At 37.8% G+C, this 16,629-nt stretch overlaps 1 protein-coding gene across 6 annotated transcripts in view; it reads left to right on the plus strand.

Moving 5' to 3' along the window:
• ANO3 (anoctamin 3) overlaps positions 1 to 16,629 on the plus strand; it is a 439,146-nt gene that overhangs the window by 388,270 nt on the left and 34,247 nt on the right. For all 6 annotated transcript variants that reach the window (XR_011495962.1, XM_070491365.1, XM_070491367.1 and 3 more), the window contains 3 exons: positions 10,070 to 10,152; positions 10,544 to 10,684; positions 11,234 to 11,398. Coding sequence is in view for 5 of the 6 variants with exons in the window: in XM_070491365.1 (XP_070347466.1) it covers positions 10,070 to 10,152; positions 10,544 to 10,684; positions 11,234 to 11,398 (389 nt within the window). In the remaining variant the exon portion in view is untranslated. The remainder of the gene's footprint in view (positions 1 to 10,069; positions 10,153 to 10,543; positions 10,685 to 11,233; positions 11,399 to 16,629) is intronic.

The raw sequence follows: 16,629 nt of genomic DNA on the forward strand, positions 1-16,629 counted from the left end.
AGAAAGAAGGACATGAGAGAGGGTGGCCTTGTGAGAAAGCCCCTCCTCGGAATGGGTGTCTGAAACCAGAACCCCTGCCGTAGGAGTCAGAGTGAGCTGGAGTACAGAGTTGAGTGCATTTTGAGGCAAGTTCATTAAGCTTTCTAAACTTTGGTATCATTGCCAATAAAATAGCAGTAAAATGATTTCTTGTACATCAAGCTGTGAGGATTTATGGAGTTAACGTGTGTACAACATTTAGCAGAGAGGCTGACACATGGGTGTTTGATGCATTATAGCTATGTATGACAAGGAGATATACAATTTTGGAGGCTCTCTTTAAGAAAAGAATACAAAATTATGAATATAAATGAGGTACAAAAGTATCTGGAAAAATCAAAAATTTACAAATTTTAAAAAGCTCCAAAATACACAGAAAACCAAAAGCCGGAAAAACAACATTTTAACTAACTTCCTGACACATCTCTGTAATGCTTTATGTCTGCAAATTTTTTACCTCTTATATTTAAAAAGATATTTCAGAGAAACTATAGAAAAGTAGTTCAGTCTTTCCTCTTCCTCTAGAATGGTTAATTGAAAGTTATTTTTTTATTATTGCTAGTTTTGAAAAGTTTATTTCAGCTTCATCATTCATTACTGGTAATGTCATGTACATTTGTAATATTCTCATAAATTTGAGAAAATCTCTAGTATGTTTCATATATGAGATGAAATTTTGGAAATAGTTTTTCCATAGAGTGGTTTCTGGCTCCATATATTTCAGATCTTATTTCTCTTCCATTATCAGTGGTGGACACCATAGGCCACGTGCACCTCACCATCAACCCCTGGCCTGATACCTGAAAGATTCAGCATATGACCTGGAAGGAGTTTCCTCAGAATCCATGGCTACATTTGGATAGTTAGTAATAATTGAGCAACACAAGGAAGTGCCTGCAAACCACATAAATATATCTTACTTAAACCCAAACGAAATGTATCCCGGACTCAACATTTCCATTAGTCAACTGTCAAAAACACCCCTGGCCGCCACTCTACCACCCAATATTTGAGGAAGTCAGAGATTCTGGCTGTGTCTACAGGGAGCTTTTAGTTACATGAAAAGTGTAAATATAAAAAATGTAATTGTTCTTTGACTAATTGAGTATTTTCTTGAATTGTGGACCAAGAAACATTATGTTTGCCTCTGCATGTCTGGCTCCACAAATTCAGTGGTCTAATAAATGAAAAAATAAAATATTTTTAAGCATTAAGTTATTAGCATGTATCAAAATCTTATTAGAGTTTTACTGCAAAGGAAAAATCCTCTGAAAGACCAGGGTAAAGGTGTCTGTCTTCGTAGAAGCATTTGTAAGAAAAGAGAGTGATTAGTAATCATTTTTAGACTCTACAAAAAGAAAAAAGAAGGATGTCATGTCAAAGGACTTTAGACTGTCGGTTGATGGGCCACTGGGTAGATGAGCAGATCACCTCCCAGAAGTTCTCCATCTCATGTATGTCTGTGAGGAATTTGTTTAAACATTTTGTTTGTGATGCTAATTTCTTCCCAGAAGGATGTTACAAATTACGTAATTCAAAAAGTTCTATCCCAAACCATGTTTGGAGTAGTTTTTCCTTTGGCGTGGAGAACGGTCAGACTTTGGATGTGGGTTTGAAATTCCGACAAATGACCTCCTCAGGTAACTTAACCTCCGAGGATTTTAATTTGCTTACCTACTGAGTGAGATTAATAATCTTTATTTTACCTGGGTTGTTGTGGAAATGACGTTATCAACTTAAAAGTATCTAGCACAAAGTCTGGAACATTGAAAGTGCCCGATAAATGCTAGTTCTCTTCTTCCTCTTTGGGAGTGTGATGCAACTCATTTTCATTTTTTGTATGCTCTTTGTAAGAATAGACAAACACTGTGCTCTCAAGAAATGTTTTAGTTGAATTATTTACCCTAGAGGCAGCTTCTACATCTTAAATACGAAAGTATCAAAAGGATGACATAAGTCCCTTGCTAGGTCATGGGCAAAAGATGGAAACTATTATGTGGAAAGTGATTGATTGTGACTGAATTTTTATAAAAGTGAAACAATTGAAATATATATAATTGATACTCGCTCCATTTTTCCTGCAGAAAAACGTACAGAATCTTTATGCAGTAGAAACCAATAACTTTGTCTACAAGGTTTTCTTCATTTAACAATTAGCAGAATGTTGAACAAATCGGTCATAATATATTATATTCTTAAATGAATTAAGCATAGTTAGACCACTTACAAATTGTACCTCATTTAATTTGTACAACACCCCTATGAAGATGAGTTTATTTTTCTCATTTTTAAATTGCGAAAACGGAGGCTTATCATTGTTCAGTCATTTGTCCAAGCTCACACAATTAGAAGAGAGTACAGGCAGCTTTCAAACCTAGAACATTCCTACTCCAAGCCATGCTCTTTGCCCAGCACCACATTGCCATTCCTAGATGTTCTTTTGAGGATCATTGCCCCAGCTCTTCCAGGGATTAACTGTATCAGTGTCCCATCCTGGTGGAGTTTCCTGGGGAGGACAGACCAGCCTATGAGGAGGATGAGGCTATTAAGGGGCTCAGCTATGAGTTTGTTTTTTCTTTTTTCTTTTTTCTGTCATAAATTAACAACCAGCATGGGCATACCTCTGAGTATCAGCAATATAAATATACTGCTCAAGAAAAATACCTTGGATGGAATTACCAATGTTTTAATATTAGCTGTGTACTGATGATGGAATTGTAGGTGACTTTTATTTTCTTTTTTATGGTTTTAATTAATTCATTCAGCATATATTTATTGAAAGCCCAGTATACAGCAGATATTCCTAGACCCCTATATTTCAGAAGTGAGCAAGACAAAGTACTGTTCTAGTTATTTTTGCTAGTGTTAGATTTGTAATCAGATGATGTTCAACAGAATTAAGGAAAGAAAGTGTATCAAATACTTGAATGGTAAGATGAGGAAAGGGCCTGAGAAAAATTAATCCTGTGCTTTAAAAATATTATGATGTATTTTATGAAAAAAATACATGACAAAAAGCTGACAAATTTTTATTTGTATAGGACCCCTCCAGTTTTTTAGCAATTCAATTGAGAGTATCCATTTTAATTTGAACAAATGCTACTGAAATGTCTATCTAATATACAAATGCCAATAGCACATTGAGTAACATGAAGAGGTAGCTTTAGAGGGACTCTTTACATCAAAGTTAAAGAGTCTGCTCTGGTCAAGATTGTGGTGAGAGTTCTCATTGCTTTACTATAACATGATGCTCTTTATGTGTAGATTCTTATTTCTAAATGAATTTTCCTAGGGGGGAAAATATTGAGTCAGATTTTAGGAATTGGTGAAGATTTTCAGCACTGAGGGTTCAAAGGCTGGCCTTACCATGATCTTAGAATCTAGTTATTTATTGTTTTCTTTCTTACTGAATGTTGTTGGAGAAGGAGGAGGAGGGGAGGAAACCTGGAAGTAAAGTTGGAGAGAGATTCCATGTCCTTAGACGAAGAGGAGAGTAACAAGACAAGCAGGTCTTGACTAACCAGTTCCAGGTGTGGCTGTGTCAAGTACCATTCAGCCCAAATGCTCAAAATCAGCCACTTCCCGCTTAACTTTGCTTATAGCCTCTTTATATTCATTCACCCACTCTATACTCACATACAGAACTCCTTTAATTGTGTTTCTGTAAGATGTTAACCAAAAAAACAGTAACTTTCCCCAGGTGTGGAAATTTAAAATGTTCCACATTCATGGCCCTTCTGCTAGTTGTGAAACCTGTCTAGTGAGATTTGTATTTCTACCTCACATATAGCTATGTTGCAATACTGCGTGGGGAAAACACTATGCTTGAGGATGTTGCTGAAAATAAATCTAGGGAGTGGAGGAAAGTCTTCAGTAGTGCCTGGGTGTTGTCCAAGCTGGCCGGCTCAGAGCTCTTGTTCTGATAAATTGTTATTTCAGCTGGCTTGTCTTCTGAGAAGGCTTTGTCTCTTCTGATGAAAACAATACTTGGAATTCCTTTTACTTCTCCATATTCAGACATATTTAACTTCATTTGTGTTTGGAATTGACCTCTTCTCCCTGCCCTCCCATAACCACCCCCCCACCAAAGTATAGTAAAGTAGTTTCCAAAACTTTTTAAGTAATAATTATTTTTCCAAATAAAATTGAACTTGATTGCTCAATGTATAAAAAAGATCAAGAAGGGGCTTCTCTAGTGAGGGACCTCTTTCTTCGCATGTCTTCAGTGAAATTCCATGCAACATAATTTGAACAAGAGCACTCGACCAGGAGTTAGAGTCACAATCACTGGTTTCTGTTCAGTAATTCAGTTTAACAGCCATTTATTGAGCATTTTCTGTGTGCCAAGCACTAAAAATGCTAGGGAAAAAGGCACTCAAGAAACTTACCTTCAGGTATAGAAGAAAGCAGGTACAGGTGCAAGTGTAATGCCGTGTAATAAAGTATCGAGAGGCATTGGCAGATTTCTGGACAAGTCCGTGATACATGTCAACCACTCTGGGCCTTGTTTTTTGTAAATTTAAAATAAATGACTTGAACAAACTACACATAAAATCTAACCTCTTTTACATGCATGGCTCTTGATTTTATTACTCTGTGCCATAGACTTAGGTCACAAAGAAAAGCCATTGGAAATGCACATGAGGAAACGGGAGTACAAGGACTAGATGCAGCATGTGCCTCGTGGACGTGTTTTTAAGGTTGAGAAGAGTACGTCATTATAATCAGAGAGGCGGGAGTAAAAAGATAGATACAATGTGTGGTTGCTAAGGAACAGAATTATGTGGTATCTTCTTTGGCCTTTCCTCAATACTCCTTCTACCTCCATGACTCATGTGAAACCCCACTTCTGCTGATAACAAAATGCCCTTCTCCACTGGAGGCCTCTTATCCTCAAACTCCATGCCCAACCTGGGTTCACAGAACCAAGGGGAAGAGTTGATAAACTTTCCACCTAGGATGGTAAAAGGAAGGTAGGCAGTGCTTGCTTCTTGTACAACGTATACTTTGTAGAAAGTGAAAGCGCTCCGTAATCCACTTCCCACAGACAATTAGTGTTGACACTTTAGTGTATATTCTTTTGGGCATTATGTATCTATAGCTGTAATATATCTAATTTACCTAGGCACACACACATATATCCATATTCTATTTATCTACATCTGCATCTGTATTGACACTTCATTCTTCGTAAGTGAATCGGCTTTCACGTTATACACTTTCTTTTTTAAAGCATTTCCATTTTAACATGAAGTAAGTTTAATATGCTCCCTCTCCTCTTCACCATCCCATGAACTCTGTCACCATGCTCCTTCTTGGCCATTTTCTTTGCCCTTAGGACAGAGTCCCCTCCTTTGAACCCCAGTCTCTTGATTCCTGCTACTCCTTCTGTATCCATCTCTACCATCTCCAGTATACTTCTTTCTTGATGACTTTCACAACTTGCTCTCAGATTTCCATTTCTACCTATTAGCATCTCCATTCTCAAGTCTATCCATTAACATGTCATTTTATTATATTTAATGCATTGTAGGATGGTAGAAAGTGTGAATTTTTGAGTTAGAATGATTTAGGTTCCAACCAGCTGTGTGACTTCAGCAAGTCACTTAACCTCTCAAAATCCCAAATTCCTAATCTGTAAAATTTAGAGTAATGATGATAGCCAATTTATGGCACATTACATATATACCTGGTATATGTAGTTGTCATTCAAATTTTTAACAACTGAGAATGACTGTGATAGAGGTTAGAAGTAATGTGTCTAAAGTGATTATTAAAATACTTTATAAATTGTTAGAAATCAAAACAAAATGACAGCCATTATTTCTGACAGCTCAACCTCAGCATTCTGATATTGAGGTTCTGCTGCCTCAATAACCATGACTTTAATTTCCATTCTGCTTCTCTCATAAGCACAATTGCTTTTCCTCTAGGACATGGTTCTCCATCTTGCTTGCACATGGGAAGTCTGTGGAGGCTCTGGAAACACACTGTTCCTGGGGTTTTGTCTCCAGAGATGTTGATTAGTCTGAGACGTAGCCTGTGTATTGGGATTTTTTAAAGCTGTAAGATGTTAAGCTGTATAAATCCCCTTTGATGTGGGCTCGGCAAGGCGAGGAGTTGAAAGAAAGATGTCTTGGACACTTAAGGTCTGGTGGTAGTGCTCCTTTATTCAGAGAACAGCATGGGGACAGGACCCATGGGCAGAGAAGAGCTGCAATGTGTTGAGGGTTAGAGCTAAATTTATAAGGCGTGGGTAGGTGAGTTATTTTTTACTAGACAAAGGAAAGATAATGTAAAAAGTTATTAAAATGGTATCAGTGTAGGTGGAATCTGGTTACTGTGTGGTCGTATAGCTTTAGATATGATTCAGGTCATATAGATTGGCATGTAGGGCAGGACGCCTTGGGCTTCTCTCCCTGGGACAGCCTTGATCCACATCACCCTTGATTCAGTTCTCTAGCTCTTCCACCCTTCCTACATTTGCATCCTCGCTAAAACCTGTCTGTGATTAATGTTCCTGTATTCTTTGAATCTGCTGCTTGCTTCAGAGACCATCTTATCCAGCCAGGATCCCAGAGTTAATTATGCATGCCAAACTTTTCACCATCAACTATAGTAAAATGACTAATGTTTGCTTACCATTTTCATCATTTATAAGGTACTTTTTTCAAAGTCACTGATTTATGGAGCCCTTCACAGATTTCTGTATCTTCTTGAAATTCCCATACTCAGCATTCAGTTCCGAACTAGATGCTAGCTCAACCCCTTTTCTCATCCTCTGCTATCAAGAACTGGGTTAAATTCACAGAGCTCTTCTGGAAGAACAACGGCACTGAATTGAGTGAACTTTTTGCCCACCATCTCACATTTCCATCACTTAGAACCTACTCATTTGTCCAGGGGGCAAAATGGGAGCCAGTGGGACAGATCCTGCTGACTTAGGGCAGCATAGTGGTTTATTTTGTTAGGTATTGTTGAAATTTGAGTGTGTTTAGATGGACTGAGCACTTTCTAGGTTAGGGTAGGCCTCAGCTTTTCCTACTATATTCTACGAGGCCACACACATTTAGCTACCTGAGGACCTCGAGGTCACTTCAGCTGAGTGCTTCTGCATCACTCTTTTTCTCAGGTCTTGGCATAAATAAATACCCTTTCTCCTGTCCAAGGTTATTTAATCTAGTTGTGTCAGGGAATTGTGCCTGCCTTTTTATTGCTCAGCCTACTCTTCAGATTCAGTCTAATTGCCTCTGTTTGTAATCTGGGTTTGCAGCTGCCCTGAAACTGGCTGTGGAAGGGGATACGATCCTCCCAGCCCCCTAATTCCTTCCCAGGCTCCCACTGCAAGCTCGAGCCTCCTGCTGCAAACCTGTGCAGGTCTAAGGGGTGGTCAGAGATCAAGTCAAATAATATTTTTAATCATATAGTATTTTAAAAAATATTTATTTTATAAGATTTGGTTTTTGAGGTATAATTTACATACAGTGAAATCCACAGATCCTAAGTCTATGTTGACCACTTGTGAAAACTACGTAAACTTGAATAACCACCGTTCCTATTAAAATACATAATATTTTCATCACCTCAAAAAATTCCCTCATGCCCTCTGCCAGTCACCCCACCCCCAGAAGCAACCGCTGGTCTAATTTTCAGTTAGCTATTTTATTATTAGTTGTATTTTTATTAAGTTATTAGGGATTAGTAAATGGCAATTTCCTTCTTTCCTCGACATTTGACATACTGATAAATTACTCTGTATGCCCTGTTTCTAATTAAAATTTTTGGAAGTGAGACTATGGATTCACTTCAGAGTTTAAATAAATAATCTGTGAATAAGATGAATATATCTCAAGCTGAGAATGGATTTTTACCACAAAGGCTAGTTTAATATTAAAATTTAAAGTACACACTCTGGGGCCGGCCGGTGGTGCAGCGGTTAAGTGCATACGTTCCGCTTTGGCAGCCCAGGGTTTGCTGGTTCGGATTCTGGGTGCAGGCATGGCACCACTTGGCAAGCCATGCTGTGGTAGGCGTCCCACATATAAAGTCGAGGAAGATGGGCATGGATGTTAGCTCAGGTCCAGTCTTGCTCAGAAAAAAAGAGGATTGGCAGATGTTAGCTCAGGGCTGATCTTCCTTGGAAAAACAATAAAATAAAAAAAAAAATAAAGTACACACTCTGCTTTCTGAGAAAGATCCATATGTCTCCAGTAATGCTGTTGCCTTCAACCTACAGTCACACCAAATGCAGTTTTCAGGGTCACAGACCAAGATGAGCTTTATTTATTAGATTTTCTGGGAGATATTTCTAGCCCAAGTATATGCTGGAAAGATGAATTGAGAAGAAAGTATGCGACACATTTAAACTTTAAACGTTGACTAAGACCAATGATAATGAGCAATTTGTTGCACATTCTCTGTGTCCTATGCTACATTAAAGATGTTAAGTCCCAGGCTTGTAATCACTTTCTTACTTAACACAGTAGGGTTTTTTCCTTCAGTTTTCCTTTTATAAGGAACTATTTCTCTGTGTCTCCTTCAATTTACTCCTCCATATCCCATTTCCCTCTTAAGTTCCAGGTCTCCCTGTTGGTGACAATGATTGTGGCCAACTAGTTTAAAAGAAGATCAGTATTTGGAAAATCTCACTTGTCTTGCCATCCATGGAGTTTGGTTGTATAGCTTCTTTGAGACATACCTACTCTTTGAAAACTACAGAGAATCAGTAGATGGTAGTACTTATAGTATGCCTGAAAAAACAATTAAGAACCTGAGGACTGCATCTGCCAGTCAATGTGAGTGGAGAATAACTAGCAAGAGTTTCAGTCCTGGCTCTGCCATTTTGGACACAGTTACCACCTTTGTTTCCAAAGTTAGGGGATGATAATACCTGCCATATCTACTTGTAAGCATTATGAAAGTGACAATAAAAATTAAATCCTATGTGAGAAAGCACTATGTAAATTCCAAAGTGTGATAAAATGTAAGATAATGTAATTATGAAGACTGTATTTTTTTCTAACCAATACCAGTGCTGATTTTTAATTGTAAAGAAAATAGACAACAAAACATCAGAATCATCTTCCCCTGACATTGTTTTGCATTGACTTCAAGAGGAGAAGGAAGGCAGGTTGGAGAAGACGACCTCACTCCTTTGCCCTATCAACTGCTTATGATTTTTTTCAAAAAACATTGTTTCTATGCTTGTACTGTAGTTCATTATAACTCTTATTACACTGTAAGTTAACTTTAAATGACTATCTCCCCCTACTAGGTACGGAGATACCTGAGGTTAGAGTACCTTGCCCAAAATCAGTGAATAGCAGATAGATAGATGGATGGTTGGATGGGTGAATGATACCACAAATTTTTAAGAATGCATGTGTGAACTCTTAGTTATGTCCACAAAATCTAAAATACTGTGAGGTGAAGTCCACTTAACCAGAAAGAAAACAATCTCTGTTTACACAGAAAATCTAGATAATGTTTCAGTCATTTCTGTACTTTTTCCATTGAGTCTCTTCCAGTCCATGCTGAGTCCATGTACAAAGAGTGTCTTCTGTGGTCTCTCTTTCCTTCTCCTTCCACCATGATAACTTTGCTCTTTTCCTCTCTCGCCTACCCCATCCTTGTCTGCGTCCTTGAGGAGTAGCATCTGGTCTTTACTGTCATTCCTGGAGAAGGCTTATTTAGGTCTTTTTGATAATTTTAAATAAGCATGTACGACTCAAGAGGGGCAGTAAATATTTAGTTCACTAATATTGATTGACCTTCTCTTGTAGTGTCACTTTGATGGTCATGCTAACAAATCTCTCCTTATTTAGCCCAAGGAAAGAACTCACTCCCCTCCAGGAGTGCACACTGAAATGGAGAGGAGAGTGATGGAAAAATAAAATTCCAATTGTATGAATTTAATTAATTTTAATAATTTAATAATATGAAATGCATCGGTCCAAAGGAAAAAAAATGATGAAAGAATGTGATGTGGTTGAGTAAAGAATTGTAATCATAATAATATTACTATTTATAGCCACAGTCTTCCTGGAGTTTTGGAAAAGGAGAAGAAGTACACTGACCTACACGTGGGACCTGATCGAGTGGGAAGAAGAGGAGGTAAGATCTTAGGAAACCAGGAGATAAGGAAGCTGGGATAGCACATGATGCAGAAAATTATTCACTGCCCTTAATGTCCAAGCTGGAAGCTGCTAAACACCATTAGATTTTCCCTTGATGTTTTTTACTAATAAGATTTCTTACTTTATGAAGATCAGTGATCAGTGATGAAGTAAGTTTTTCAAAGCACTTCTATGATGTTTCTTTAAATTACATTAGTGGAAAATTGTACTAATTAAAATATAGTTTATGGTTTATTTGGAAAATAATTTGCATCTTATTTTTAGAAAGTTGCTTCTTTGCCAAAATTTGATATAAAAGTAGGCCAAATTGGAGGATTTTTTTTAAGTTTATGACTTTGATGTTTAGGTAACATTAGTTTTTCTCATAGGAAACAGTTCGTCCCCAGTTTGAAGCAAAGTATTACAAGATGGAGAGGGTGAATCCCATCAGTGGAAAACCTGAGCCACATCAGCCTTTCTCAGACAAAGTCACGCGTCTTCTTGTTTCTATGTCAGGAATATTCTTCATGGTAAAGTATAGCCCTCGATATCAGAATGTTGTGGGATTCCAGGTTTAGAAGGAAGTTCTTGGATACCAACTCATTTTGTGACCCTCAAGATGCAAGAAACCATAACATGATCAATACCTTCATAACACATGCTATTAAATGAAATGATAGTCACAGCAGGGCCCGGAGTAATTACAAAGGGAGTTTCTGCAGATCCTTAAAAAAAAACACTTTTTGGGAGAAACAAAGATGATCTAAAATAAAATGGAAATTATGTGAGTTGCCCTGATGAATTAAATATCCTGTCTTAAAACCAAGCATTCCATTCATTGCATTTGAAAGTGGAAATTTGAGCAAAATTTGCATTTTAAGTTATCACCCCAAAACAATCTTACACTATTTATTTTGACTCTAACTTACTTAGTTCCTTAAAGGAGAAAAAAAATATATGTATTCTTTCTTGGAAAAGTAAATCCTTTAGCTCTGAGGGCAATGTGTTGGATCTTTGGTTTTGCCTCTGTTTTGTCAATGATGCGAAATCCGTCTTCTCCTCTGGTCCCCACACGGTAGATCTCTCTGGTGATCACGGCAGTGTTCGCAGTCGTGGTTTATCGCCTAGTTGTCATGGAGCGGTTTGCATCGTTCAAGTGGAATTTTATCAAACAACACTGGCAGTTTGCAACATCTGCTGCTGCTGTCTGTATCAATTTTGTCATCATTATGCTACTGAATCTGGTAAGTGTTTATACTTTTCAATAGGTGAAAACTGGGGGTATAGGGGAGAAGTCTGTGTTTTCTTTATACTTGAATGGTATTTAGAGGAAGCCAATATGACCCAACCACATTCCTAGCAAAACAACTGAGTTTAGCAGAAAATATTTCATCCATGTGGTTTAGATGATGGATTTCTAAAATTAAAATTTCTATATGTAGGTGTTGATTTATAATCAGAAAAAAATAACTTTTACTTTTAAAATTTTCTACTGTGATATAAAATTTAGAACAAATTAGGAATGGAATGTACTTTATTTTAACTTTATATATGAGTCACCATAAAACCACAGCCACCTCGCTAGCAACTTTGGGTCATTTTTTAAAATTTTTCTTTCACCAAGTAAAGAAAAGTTTTATCAGTGGCAGAGCAACATCCCAGCATGCATGCACATGCGCGCACACACATATATACACACACACGGAGTTCCTTCTGTTCTCCTTTGTCCCCTCTCCTCTGCCCCTGGGAAAACTGCCTTGGTTTGTATTGCCGGGTCCTCAGCTTGGCGTCCTGATGAAAAGTGGTGGACTCTGGACACGGGCAAGATATGCTACTGGACCTGTGTGATCCTGGCCACTCCATTTAACTTCATTGAACTTTCATTTCTTTTTTTTTTTTTTTTTTTAAAGATTTTATTTTTCCTTTTTCTCCCCAAAGCCCCCCGGTACATAGTTGTGTATTCTTCGTTGTGGGTCCTTCTGGTTGTGGTATGTGGGACGCTGCCTCAGCGTGGTTTGATGAGCAGTGCCATGTCCGCGCCCAGGATTCGAACCAACGAAGCACTGGGCTGCCTGCAGCGTAGCGCGAACTTAACCACTCGGCCACGGGGCCAGCCCCTGAACTTTCATTTCTTTATCTTTTAAAGGAGGGTAGTAAAAGAGATACATAGGGGTATTGAAAAATGAAATGAGATCTGCGTCTACTCCATAGACGATGTTTGACAGATGTTAGCTTTTTTCCTATTTGCTTCTCTTCAATATTTTAAAATTTTCTTTCTTTCTATAACTCTATCTATACTCCTATTCCCGTTCTTGTAAAATATCAACATCTTCTTTATTTTTCCAATTTTTCTCATCTTTAAATAATAGAGTTTGATTATTTATTTCTCTTCAGTCCAAGATGTAGAAATGCTGATCATCTTTTCTCTGGTCTTTCTAAATTCTTCAGACCACGTCTGCATTTATTTATATTTTTTTCACTCATTTTTCTTTAAACGTTATCTATTACCTATTCATAAATTTTTAAATACTCAGAGTTGGCTGTGGAGGGAAAGAGAACCACATATAAGTTTCTGTATTATGTCTTTTTATCAAACATGTGCCTAAAATATAAGAAAATTTGAAATGTTTAATTAGTTCATGCAGAAATCATACCACTATGCTAATTTTCAGTAGTCTTATTTCTCTTTAGTGTTTTTTTATTTTTTTCTTTTTAAAGTCTATTATTTTTATCTTTTTAGCTTTGAATTATAAAATCAATACATTGTTATTGTCAAAAGTATACTGGAGCCGGCCCTGTGCCATAGTGGTTAAGTTCCCACGCTCGACTTTGGTGGCCCAGGGTTCTGGGTTCGGATGCCAGGCACAGACCTACATACCAGTCATCAAACCATGCTGTGGTGGCATCCTAAATACAAAATAGAAGGCTATTGGCACGGATGAGAGCTCAGGGCCAATCTTCCTCACACACACAAAGAAAGTATTAACAGTATGAAAACATTAAATATATTAAGTAAAAGTTATTTTTCTCAACACAAAGTGCCACTCATCTCCCTTCTTACCATAAACTAATTGTACCCATTGGAGGTAATCAATGTTAATGGTTTCATGTCTATTTATTCTCCTCCATCAATTATTATTGCCTTAGAAAAGAGTACCCTCTGTTCCTGTGTTTGTTTGGCGATTTGTTCCAAAGACCTAGTGATCTTCAAAAATATCTTGAGTGAATTAATGAACTGGCCTAATATTTTTGAAGAGGGAAAATATTTCACAGACAAGTTAAATGAAGAAGCCAAGTGCAGTTAATTAATTTTTGCTTGGGAAGGCAAGCATGACAGCTCTGAGAACAGAACTTCCAGGTCCAGGGTTCAGACCTAGGTTCCTACCCAGCGGAATAGCTATCTTTTCAGTAAAGCTGAAGACCTCGTCATGGTCAGAACCTGCATTTGAATAAAATAGTAGCTTTTGCCTTCAAATAGTTTCCTTACAAAAGAGTTCTTTCTGTTATCATTGATATGCAAAATTTGGAGTTTCCATTGGTGTACCAGACCAGTTTTATATTATTCCAGTTGCTTCCTAATCGCCCATCCCTTAAACTCCGACTCTCTGCTCACTCCAGTCCCTGTCCTCACTTGCCCTTCCCTGGAGTCACAGCTGGCCTCCGTACATGCAGGCCTCTCTCTCAAGGTTCAGACACAACTTGTTCTCACTAAGTTTATGTCTTTGATGAGGCTTAATATATTCTTTCTTCCAAAGTACTGCATTGCACAGATAAAGGATAAACTGGCTAGAGTGAATCTCTAGTTGTAGAGATAAGACCTCTGTAGGTGGGTGAGGATAGCATTATTATCATCACAGAAACAATCTTTTGAGATCCTCAAACCCCGCTAGTTCTACTTAAGTACAAGAACGCACGTTAGCCGCCTAGTGCTATAAAACAAGCGTCCACAGTTCCTGGGAGAAGACAGGACTGACTTCTTTCTAAATGTTTATTTCTACTTGTTGGGCATTTTGGCATAGAGATTCAGGGGTTGTTGGAAGTGGAATATACCATAAAACTTCTCTTTAGCCCTTGCAACTAGCTTAGGAGACGATTTTAAAGTGAGTTTAGCATAAAGGAAGTGAACTCTGCAGCCACTCAACAAATGTGAAAAGAATGCTGTATCCCTCAGATTCCATCAGAGTAAAACAGTAATGCCCTTGTGAATTTACGCATCTCCTTCCTACTCAGGAGATTAAGGCACTTAGATTATTAAACAGCCCTTCTGATCCACCTGACCACACAGGATTGATTTAAAGGCCTAATCAAATAAGGATAGATCAAAACCATTAATATCAAAATCATGCCTTCAGAAAGATTCACCTTGAAAACCAAATGCTACCTCTTATTTTTGGACCAACACTAAATATACAGGTAATGAAAATGTGCTTTTTGTTTCCTAGTAGCTTGACTTGAGGATCCCTGTGCTACCATTTCCCCCAAATGAGGAACTTGTCCTCAGTCAAAATATTCTGTTAATCTAATATGCTTGTCAGCTATCATATGCATGAAATTATGAAATGTATGCATGGCAAAATAGTGGAAATCAGTCAAACAATTTTTTTAACCTGGAATTTTTAATGCTTAATGTATGCAATCAGAAACCTTAAGTCATTCCTCCTGCATTTCTTCAGTCTCCTTCGTATCAGTGACTGTTGTGAATTGTGCTTCTGTAACATCTCTCTTATCCATTCCCTGCTCACCATGCTCACTTCTATGTATTCAGTTTGGCTACTTGTCATTTCTATCTAGGACTATTACAGCAGTCTTCTAACTGTCTTCCTGTCTCTATTTTTCAACTCTTCCCATCTCCCTTGCATACTGCTGTTGGAAGAATCTTTTTTTTTTTTTTTTTGAGGATGATTAGCCCTGAGCTAACATCTGTGCCCATCTTCCTCTAATTTATATGTGGGACACCTGGAACAGCATGACTTGATAAGCGGTGTGTAGGTCCCTGCCTGGGATTTGAACCAGCGAACCCCGGGCCATGGAAGTGAAGCGCATGAACTTCACCACTATGCCACCAGGCTGGCCCTGGAAGAATCTTTTTCAATTGCAAATTTGATCATTTTATTTTGTACTTGAAACTGCTTAATGGGTTCCCATTGCCTCTGATATAAATTTTAAACTCATTAGATGGCACAAGAGGCCCTCCATTATTTAAAGCCAGTTTTCCTTTCTCTTCATGTCTAAGGTTGTGTCTTGCTCCCTCCTATTGACACTCTGCACTCAAGCCTAAGAACCACCTGTGCTTGCTCCCAGGCATTCTGCTATTTCACGTCCCTGTCTCTTGGTTCACAGTGCTTCCTCTTTTTATTTTGTCTCCTTGGAGACTATCTCTTCATCTTTGAAAATTCCAGTTAAGGCTCACTTTCTCCATAAAGTTTGATCTCAATCGCATATCTGGAATTGAATAATCTCCTCTTTGTGTTTATTCCTCTTGTAAGGTGCTTGGACACGCCTCTTCTCCATCCTCATCAGATTCTCCTGCTGGAATTAAGCAATCCCTCTTGGGAATACTCTTCTGTTACAGCTTGGGATTTGCCTTTTCTCCCACCATCAGGGCATAAGCTCCTTATGAGCAGAGGCTGCAGCTTCCTCATTTTTCTATCTCCAGGTCTTTGCCTAATCCCTAAAAGACATTTAGAATATATTCTTTGAATAAATTTTAAATATTTCATTCTTCAAATATTGTAGCATCTAGAATATTACTTGTGCTTAAAAGTGTTTTTGTTTTTGGAATCATATCTTCAGTATCTTTCAAGTTTGCAGCACTTGTTATTTTAATTCACACTAATAATCAAAGAATATACATTCTCTATGCTTTCAAAACAGGTGACTCATGGCATCCCTAAATAAATATTCAATTTGGGACAAAAATATGGGCCAGGACAATAAAATTTGATTACAAGTCCGTTTTACAAATCATGAAAGTAATTGAAGAGTGTTTTTTGCTCTCATTATGCTTCAAGTCACCTGGAGGACTTTTGGAAAACTACACACCCCGAGTCCCATTCAGAATCTTCTTTGTGGGGCTAGGAAATTTGTGTTCAAAACAAAATATTCAAAAGTACTCTGCAAGTTATTCTGACCCAGTCAGTCCTTACAATAGTATTAGGAAATCACTGATTTTAAAAGGAATCCAGGGTAATGTTGATAAACAGACAAGATCAGGAACCACATCTTCCAAAGATAAATTGCAAATAATTTAACAGTAATTAAGACTTCAATTTATTATTATTATTATTATTTGTGTGTGTGTGTGTGTGAGGAAGATTAGTCCTGAGTTAACATCTGTTGCCAATCCTTCTCTTTTTGCTTGAGGAAGTTTGTTGCTGAGCTAACATCTATGCCAATCTTCCTCTGTTACATGTGGGACACCGCCACAGCATGGCCTGATGAGTGGTGCTGGATTCACGCCCTGCTTCCAAACCTG

The sequence above is a fragment of the Equus asinus genome, chromosome 20 (assembly GCF_041296235.1).
Source record: "Equus asinus isolate D_3611 breed Donkey chromosome 20, EquAss-T2T_v2, whole genome shotgun sequence".
Lineage (NCBI taxonomy): Eukaryota > Metazoa > Chordata > Mammalia > Perissodactyla > Equidae > Equus > Equus asinus.